Here is a 9944-nt window from a genome sequence, read left to right on the forward strand (position 1 = left end):
TAAACCTAAACATAGTAAGTATATGTGTGTCCTTATACTATATTTAACTTCATACAGTGTAAGTCACCCCCACCCGTTGAGCCACCTCCCCATACCCCCATGGTGTACTTGGCCAGACCCTCTCGGTCCTTGGAAGAGCCAGGTCACATTACTCAGTCTGTTTCTGACCCACATCCCCTAAAGGATCCATATACAACCAAAGTCACCTACAGACACCTCCAAAGCACAGGTAAGGCCCTCCTTGCTCAGGTGTGTGTATATTTAGGTGTATATATATTATGAGAGAATCTGACCCTTGCCCTACAGTCATCATCTGCTGTACTTGTGCTAAAGTAGGTATAGGAAAAATTACATTCATAGACTATAAGGCTTAAACATCATTAATCATATTTTCTGTTTTAACCTTGCTGCACTTTCTGTAACTTTGATAAATCTATTGCACCATTTTTTGCTTATGTGTATGAGGGTGGGGAAAGCATATTTTAAAAAAAAACAAAAAAACAAACAAAAAAAAACATCTTCATTTCTGCTTAGGTTTATTTGTTGTATTCCTTACTTTGAAATGGTTCCAGACATGAAATGATGATTCTCTTTTTTTGTTGTTGTTGTTGTTTTGTTTTGTTTTTTCATGCAACCATATTTTTCCCATTTCTGCTGGCTTGGCATCTTTGCTCTGTACAAATCTCAAGCAAAACATTCAAGGACTCTAAGATAGGAATATGGGAAGAAAATACAGTAGCAGTGAGGAAATGATATATAGAGACGTAAATTTTCACTTCTCTTCACTGTATAATCACTTCATCTGTTTCACCGGTTGTATCTAATGTCCCTATTGTTATATACAAGTCCCTTTGGCTACACTGTCTGGATCAGTCAGATTTACAGGGATTTTGAGTGACTGTAGGACAGAGTGTGTCTGAATAGTGTGTGTTGCACATGGGCATCACATTTAATGGCCCGAGGTTATTTAAGGGATGTGCTAAATTTGTCATTTAAATGCAATAAATTTCATATGCTGAACAGGGTGTATATCTACTGTGAATTGTTTCTGTCTTTGATGCCGGAACATAGTATAAACTATATACATGTAACTGCTTCCTTTTCTGAACAGGACACAATGTCACAGCACTCCTTAATGACAATAAGAGAAAGGAAAATGCAGGCGGCAGCCATTTGCAGAGAAATTCAAGGGACGGATGGTATGATCTTTATTTAGCTATTAACAAAAACAAATAAATCTAACCATTTAGACTTGGTAGAGCGGGTTGTCCACTAATTGTAGTGTTGGTGGTTTGATTCCCGACCCACCTGACTCCACATGCCGAAGTGTTCTTGGGTAAGACACTGAACCCCAAGTTGCTCCCCATGGCAAGTTAGCGCCTTGAATGGCAGCTCTGCTACCATTGGTGTGTGTGTGTATGTGAATGGGTGAATGAGACACAGTGTAAAGCGCTTTGGATAAAAGTGCTATATAAGTTTGCCATTTACCATTTAATGATGTGTGTGTGGTTGATAATGACAATGTTACTGAACATTCTTATCTGTCACTGTGTTGTTTTCTCAACAATTTGCATATATTAAGCCCAGGTGGATACTAAACAGTGTTTATAGATAGTAGATACTAAACAGTGTCTTACAGAAAGTCACATGTGAAATTATTATGTTTCACACATTTTTCACATGTAGTTCACTTTCCACACTTTTTATTTTAGTGTTTTTGTGTGTGTGTATGTAGGGCATGTGGTTTGACTTATCAGATGTGATTTTCCTCACATGAATAATTCTTTTTCACATGTGATCATGTGTTCATATTGTTCTCATGTGTGCTCTTAGGGTACAAATGCACTTTTGTGTGTATTTCACATTACAATCACATGATAATAATCATATGTGAAAAGTAATATGATGCGTAAATAGTGATTAGAATATTTAAGCCTATCAGTTTGGATTATATACTAAATGAGCTATATACATTCCAGTAATATTTCTTATATATTTTTTTTGTAATTCTACATTATAGCACAATGTATTTGTACATTTGTACCTAAAGACTCTTACAGTAGCCGGCGTCATATTCACTCTTCACAGACAGCCGGCCCACCATTTCGTAAAGGTTTATTTTTATAATTCACCCTTGGCCACTCCCTGGCTGGGCTGTAAATAATCCAATGAGATGTTTTTACATCTGAAAGTAACTAATACTTTTGTAGTTGTCCATAGGAAGCACTATTTCTGGTCATGGAAAACTGGCAGCTGAGCGAATAAAGATTCTTTCCAGCTGTGGAAATATGATAATTGTGTATATTTCACAATAATGGGTAGATCTATAACACCTCCGTAATTAGCCACTGTTACAGTGTTCAGTAAGAACTGGACAAATGAGACCAGGGCCTAAAAAAAATCCTCTGTGGGCAACCGAATGGTAGATCTGTAGTCAAAGGAATCATGAGTGAGTAAATGATTAAGGTACAAATGTAGTTTACATTTTAACCATCATGGATAAAAATTAAGGTCTAGGTGAACTATTAATTTATACAAATTGATTAGTTATAGATATATATTCTATATCAAGAAATGTAACTGCAAATTAATTGTATATTAAACTCAAATTGGTGTATACTAATTTCTCCTACAGTGCATAAATAATACAAATAGGCTAATGCCTTTCATAGGTTTACACCACATATTGGCCATTCTGTTAAATAAAATGTATCATGTGCAAAATCTGAATCATTTTGAGTAGTTTTAAGAAACTTTAAGAATTTATTTTATTTATATACACTATATGGCCAAAGGTTTGTGGACACCTGAACATTACACTCATGTGTGCTTGTTGAATGTCCCATTCTAGAGTTGGTCCTCCTTTTTGTTACAGTAACAGCCTACTCTTCTGGGAAGGCTTTCCACAAGATTTTGTAATGTGGCAATGGAGATTTGCACCATTCAGGCACAAGAGCACTAGTGAGGTCAGGCACAAATGTTGGGTGAAAAGGCATTATTGGCATTCCAGTTCATCCCAAAAGTGCTCAGTGGGGTTGAGGTCAGGGCTCTGTGCAGGACACTTGAGTTTTTCCACTAAATTTTGGCAAAACATGTCTTCATGAAGCTGACTTTCTACACAGGGGCATTGTCATGCTGGAACATATTTGGGCCCCTTAGTTCCAGTGAAGGGAAATCTTAATCCTACAGATTAATCCATACATTCTAGACAATTGTGTGCTTCTTACTTTGTGGCAACAGTTTGAGGAAAGCCCACGTATGGTTGCAATAGTCAGGTGTTGACATACTTTTGGCCATATAGTGTATTTTTAGACCAAATTTAAAATTATTACTCTTATATGTTAGTGACTGGTCAAGTATAAATGAAATGCATATATTAATGTGTTTAATGTCATGTAAGCCAGGGTATCTATCAAAATCAGTGTGTTTTTGTGAGATCGTTGTAGAAACCAGGCCCAGTTTGGAAGTGTGTCAGTGTCTTGAATTTAGTGATAACTGGCAATTTAAAATTATTCACTAGTTGATGCATTTTTACAGAATCTGCACACCTAACATATGATTTGCTGAGTCCTACAGGGTCAGAGATGGATCTGGGCCGAAAGGTCAACACGCCTAAAGAAATAATGCTGGAAGAACTCTCCTTAGCTTCAAACAGGGGATCTCGACTATTCAAGATGCGCCAGAAACGCTCAGAGAAATACACATTTGAGAACATTCAGAATGCATCTATTTATATGAATGTAAGTATGACTGGTTTGTTGGAGAGTAAGATGAGTTCAACAGTCTGTAAATAGATCAATACAATCCATTTATTTAAGCAATAGAATATATGGGAGTTAAGGCATTGGTGTGAACAACATCACAGATATCATTTGGTCACAGACACAAGCTACAGGTGAGTCAGTAGTGTTGAATTATGGTATTAAAATGGAAATAAATATAACATATACATATAGTATATACAATACTGTGCAATAGTCTTAGGCACATGCAAAGAAATCTTGTTGAGCAAAGATGCCTTCCAACAGGATGAAATTAAATGTTCTACATAAAAAATACTATATAGAGCAGTAAATAGAAATAAATGAAACAAAGTCAATATTTGGTCTGTTGACCATTTGCTTTAATATATATATATATATATATATATATATATATATATATATATATATATATATATATATATATATATATATAAGGAAATTAGATGGTAAGTTTTACTAAGCATCTTGCAGAACCAGTCACAGTTCTTCTGGAGACTTTGACTGTCGCACTTGCTTCTTATTTTTGCAGCAAAACCCAGCAGCCATTTAGGTTTTTTCAGGTGATCTCTTACGTAATATGCTGCTTTCTTTGTTCTGTAACATTGTTATTTAACATTTAATTTTGTGCTGGAAAATTAATGTTTGGAAATCTAAAATGTTTTTTGTACTGACTTAATGTAGAAGTCATAAAATGAAAATCTATGACAAAGTATGTATTTAAAAATAATAGGGTGCCTAAGACCTTTGCACAGTATTGTACTTTTTTTTTTTTTTTTTTAAATCCCTAGCATTTTTTTCTGCCATAAGAATATGCTTTTTTTTATTTATTATCTAAAATATTAAGATAATGGCAATGATTTGATTGAGATGATACATAGATGACACACAAAATAGTTTTTACCTGGAAGTCTGTGGATTTTATTTATTTATTTATTTTCAACTAGTAGAGTGTGTATCACATTGAACACTCTCTCTACCAATCTATGCTCTCTACTATAATGTTCTTTACAATGCTTTGGGGAAAGTCAATCAAAATATTAGGTATGCATCATGTATTCTAAGCATTTGAGATTCATCTGTTATCACTTTAATATATTACCTTTCAATAACTATCCTCTCATTGTTTTCCTCTCTTCAATGCTCCTCTTATTTATCATTCTTGCAGGATGATTTGATTCCTCCTGCACAAAGTATTGAAACCACAGATATGAAAACTGAAGTTAATTGTGTAGGAGTTGACCAAGCATCAAAAACTCTTCCAAATACACCTGACCCACATACCATGCCCAATCCTGCCAGTATAGCCCCAGGTTAGTGTTCATACAAATGCACAGTCTTTACCACTGCTAGAACATTATTCAGACCAACATGAAGCCAGTCAAATGTCCTTATAATAAATTTAATATCACTAGATTTGAGTTGGGAGTTATTTCTGCTACACACTTCACTGTTAGCATTCCTCTGTAATAGCCCTGAGCCTCTCCAGGAAGTTTGTCAGGCATTTCCTGTATCTTCTAGGTTCTGGCCCATTGCAGCAGTTATCCATGATTTTATCTTTTTATATCCACACACTGATCTGGCTTACTGAGCCTACACTGTTCACTATGCTTATTGGCTTTACTGTACTCTAACGTGCAGTACTGTCAACTGCTGTAAATGTAAATGTACAATGGCATAATGTAACAATATAAAGTTAAATCTGTCCTGTTGCTCAGGAAATCATTCTGTATGTTCAAGAATATTCTTAATCTAAAGTTGACACTATGTTTGAGTAAATACTAGTGCAAGACACAACAGGGCATAAAAACAAGCATTGCTACACCTGATACATGTTGTGTGAAACCATTATTTCTTTTTAACCCCTTGCAGTCACTGTAAATTTCCATAGAATATACTATTAATATCCAGCACTCCGAATATTAGTGCTGAAAAATCTCAGCTGCCCATAACCTTTCTTGCTGGCCTTGAATCTGATCAGGTTCCCTTGGGCCTGCTAAACTAAGCAAGGATAGTCATAAGTGACAAAACACCCATCTTACATAACCTCTGTTTTGGGTTTGCTGGACACACTTGAGGGATGCTCATCTAGATGGACTTTTGTTTCTTCTTTTTTAAATATTCTGCTTATTGTATATATATATATATATATATATATATATATATATATATATATATATATATATATATATATATACACACACACAAACACACACATTATATTGAGTCTATGACAAGGATTTTTTTTTTCCAGAAAATGGAGGTCCTTCCTAAGTCAGAAGTAAATCTTCTACACTTTTATCTCTGCATACATCCGTAGAGAAACTTCATCTTAGGTCTGGGCCGTCAGTATAGCCAATGCTGCTAAGAAAACAGTTTTAAAACAAGTAGATCACAGCATAGACATCACAGTTTACAAAACTGTAACAACTGCTTTGGAAAAAAAAGAGGGCATTGGCTTTCAAGAACTACACACAATTCGCTAAAGCTAAGTCAGCTTGACCAATTTTAATCCTAGTTAGTGTGTCTGTGTGCCGTTACACAGCAAGGCAGGTGGCTGATTGTCACTGTAAATCAGAAGCTAGAAATGCTATCAACCACTAAGCAAAGAAAATTGACTTTCTCTCTGAAACTCATAGCTCCTGATGAGTGGCTGTATGTAAAGTGTCCAAATGTATACTACCTAGTTATTTTAATGGTTAATCAGTTATTTAAAGGCTTTATCCAGCTCTTAGCATCTGCTTAAGGTGAATTATTTTGGCTGTATTTATTTATGGACATGGAATGGGGGAAAATCCCAATAATTAAGCCTTTCATTTCACTTCAAGTGTTCAGAATGAAATGAGATTACTTCCACTACCACGTTTTTTAGGAACTAAATAAAATAATTGTGTTATAATATCTAATATTACTATATACAGATAGTATATTATTATTATTATTATTATTATTATTATTATTATTATTATTATTATTATTATTATTGATATATAGAGATCCTATAACACTATATTTCCAAAAAGTATTTTCTGATGTCCTAGAAGGTTCTAAGGGCTCCCCATCAGACAAGTGAATCATAAAAATAAATTATTTTGGTCTCGTTTACTAACAGCATATTTTTTAACAATTGATGCTGATTTTAAGGAATGGTATGCGAATGCATTTTATTTCTAGCTATGATACTTTGACATAAAAGAAGATTTTAGTTCAAATAATAAGCAAACATTAGGGAATGTTTCCACAGAAAATATTCCATAAAGAAGCCTGATGGTATGGTGCATTATTTTCTCATGAAGGCTTTGCAGGTAACATGTCTTCCTGATCTGTGTCTGTCTCTCTGCGTGGGCAGTTCAGGATCATTTCTCACCTTTGATGTGTATTCTTTAGGTTATGGCAGTCCCTTGAAGGATGTTCCAACAGAGAAATTCAACCGCACAGCTATTCCCAAATCCTACCACTCTCCTTGGGATCAGGCTTTCAGCAGTGATCCCTCTCTAGCAGACATGGTGTATTTACAAATGCCTGAATCTGAGCCCACACCTCAAATGCCACAGTACAAGAGCTTTAATCGGTGAGCATTGTTCTTCATAAAGACAGCCTATTACTCATCTGTCTATCTTATTAAATGCAGGTTTTTTTCAGCACTCCTTAGGGATATGGCAGAATCCAGGTATGTTACTTTATAGTGGAACAACTATGTCTCCCAAGCCAAAAGATGCAACATGGAAATATTTGAACCTTTTCCTAAAACTATTTTTAGCACTTAAAGATTGACTGGGTAGAATAAAATGTTCCACCACAAATGTATTCAAGCTTGCACTTGACAAAAGCGGAATGTTTTTTTTGTTTTGTTTTGTTTTTATATAGCAGATGTATCTTCAGGCAGTAATTTCCTTTAGTCATATTAGTTTCAGGAGCATTAACATCTAACCTGCTCTCTAATGCCTAGGGTGGCGACTCCATTTGGTGGCTTTGGAAATGCTCCTAAAGCCCCAGTCAAGTCAGTTGAAGTGAATGTTCTCCCAAGCGCCTCCAGTCTTCCACCCCCAGAAGATGTGGCTGGCCCTGTGTCCTCGCGACCCTCCTTCAACAGGACAGCTCTAGGCTGGGTGACTGATGGTACCCCTCTGCTCCTTGCATCTGCCACCCTGGAGCCTAAGTCATCCAGGTTGCCTATGTTTATCCCTGAATCTGATGAACTTTGAATTTTACTTGCATTGCCAATGTGATAAATCGGAAGCTTTGCACGATATCTAATTTAGGTTGCATATTCAGGTTACATTAAATTATATGTACAGTGCTGTGAAAAAGTATTTGATTTCTTCTGTTTTTGTGTGTATTTCATAATAAATAGTTTTTGATCATCAAATGAAATACAACATAAAACAAAGGTAACCTGAGTAAACACACAATACAGTTATTTTTTTATCGAAGCAAAAAAAGTTATCCAACACCTATCACCCATGTGAAAAACTAATTGCCCACTTAAACTTAAACTCTGGTTGTGCCACATTTATTGGAACCAAATGCTTCCGATAACTGGACATCAGTCTTTCACCTACTTCTTGGACTAGGACTTATTCCTATGCTTTATTCCGATCATTGTCTTGCTGCATAATCCAATTGTGTTTGAGTTTCAACTTATGGACTGAAGACATTCTCCTTTAAGATTTTCTGGTAGAAAGCAGAATTCATGTTTCCACTCGATTATTGCAAGTTTATCTTTGTTTTAATTTCTGAAACAATTTAGTATGAGATATACACAAAAACAGAAGAAATGGATGTAAGAGTTTTCCTTTCTAGGTACAGACTTACAAATATTTGTTTAATTACAATGCCATTTCAAGCTGCTACTACCTATTATAACTATTCACCTGTAAGCACTGGAAAAGTCTAAAATTTCACATTTGATTATGTGTGTAATATTTGATCACATTAAAAACACGTGAAAGTACATGACAAACACCTTATGTCCAATTAGCACATGGGAACTCAAGTAAACACATGTATCACCATGTAAATAATATGTGACGTGTATCAAAAATAAAACCAAATTAACATGTGAGAGTAAATTAATCATTTGTATATGTAAAGGAAGTCTCTGCGAAACTGGACAGTTGAAGGCCAGGAGATTTATTTTTTTCTTCTAGTCTTCAACGGATCAGTTTCCATGAGCCGGTGTCCTTAATAGCCTCAGATTCTTGTTAATGGTTGACAGGAGTGGAACCCAATCTAGTCATCTGCTGCTGTAGGCCATCCACCTCAAGGTTAAATGTGTTGTGCATGCTGAGGTGCTTTTCTGCTCACCATGGCTGTAAAGAGCAATTATTTGAGATACTATGTCTTTCCTGGCAGCTTTAACCAGTCTGGCCATTTTCCTCTCTCATCAAAAAGGCGTTTCTCAGACCTGTAGCTCAATCAATGTTTTTTGTTTTTCGCACTATTCTCTGTAAATTTGGAGACTGTTGTGTGTGAAAATCCCAGAAGATCAGCAGTTTCTAAAATACTCAAAGCAGCTGTTCCGGTACCAACAACCTTGCCACGATCAAAGTCACTGAGACCACATTTTTCCCATTCTGATGTATGATGTGAACATTAACTGAAGCTGACCTGAAGCTGACCTGTATCTTCATAATTTTTATGCATTGAGCTGCTGCCACATGATATATATATATATATATATATATATATATATATATATATATATATATATATATATATATATATACGAACAAATAATAAAATAAATAATAAAACACAAGGAATTCATTAGAATTTACAAACATTAACTGAAAAGATTCAGCATAAAGGATTGTTTCTGAAATTTGTGTCTAACATATGTGATGATTTGCTGTATTGTAATCACAGCAAATGAATGGCTTGAACACCTGCAGATGAATCGCTTGTTATGAATAACTCAGACTGCTCAAGTTAGTTGCACTGTATGTTTAAGTCAGCATGTGTGTCAAGGTTACAATCTCCAGATCTGACAAATCATATCTGTTTTACTGCAAAGATGGGATAAGTGACAGGTCTCTTGCCTTTTGGCTACATTGCTGTCTCTTGCATTCAGTCAGGCTGACAGTGATGGGTTCAGTGCATGTCCGTCACAGCTCACTGTACCTCATACTGCACTGTAGCAGGTCAGTTTTTTCCTGGGAGATTAAAGCCGATTTAGACGTG

General features: G+C 35.4%; 1 protein-coding gene across 2 annotated transcripts; it reads left to right on the top strand.

Annotated features, from left to right (window-relative positions):
• Positions 1-70: 70 nt before the first annotated feature.
• myoz2a (myozenin 2a) lies at positions 71-9944 on the top strand. Of its 2 annotated transcripts, XM_017471165.3 has the most exons (6): positions 71-229; positions 1112-1199; positions 3577-3740; positions 4930-5074; positions 7149-7332; positions 7711-9944. In XM_017471165.3, the coding sequence occupies exons 2-6, from the start codon at positions 1118-1120 to the stop codon at positions 7964-7966; spliced, it is 831 nt and encodes a 276-aa protein (XP_017326654.1). In that variant the 5' UTR covers positions 71-229; positions 1112-1117; the 3' UTR covers positions 7967-9944. The 2 variants fall into 2 exon arrangements, with proteins under 2 accessions (XP_017326654.1, XP_047012775.1); XM_047156819.2 differs by lacking the exon at positions 1112-1199 and having other exon boundaries at positions 77-229.

The sequence above is a fragment of the Ictalurus punctatus genome, chromosome 7, assembly GCF_001660625.3.
Source record: "Ictalurus punctatus breed USDA103 chromosome 7, Coco_2.0, whole genome shotgun sequence".
In the NCBI taxonomy this organism is placed as follows: domain Eukaryota; kingdom Metazoa; phylum Chordata; class Actinopteri; order Siluriformes; family Ictaluridae; genus Ictalurus; species Ictalurus punctatus.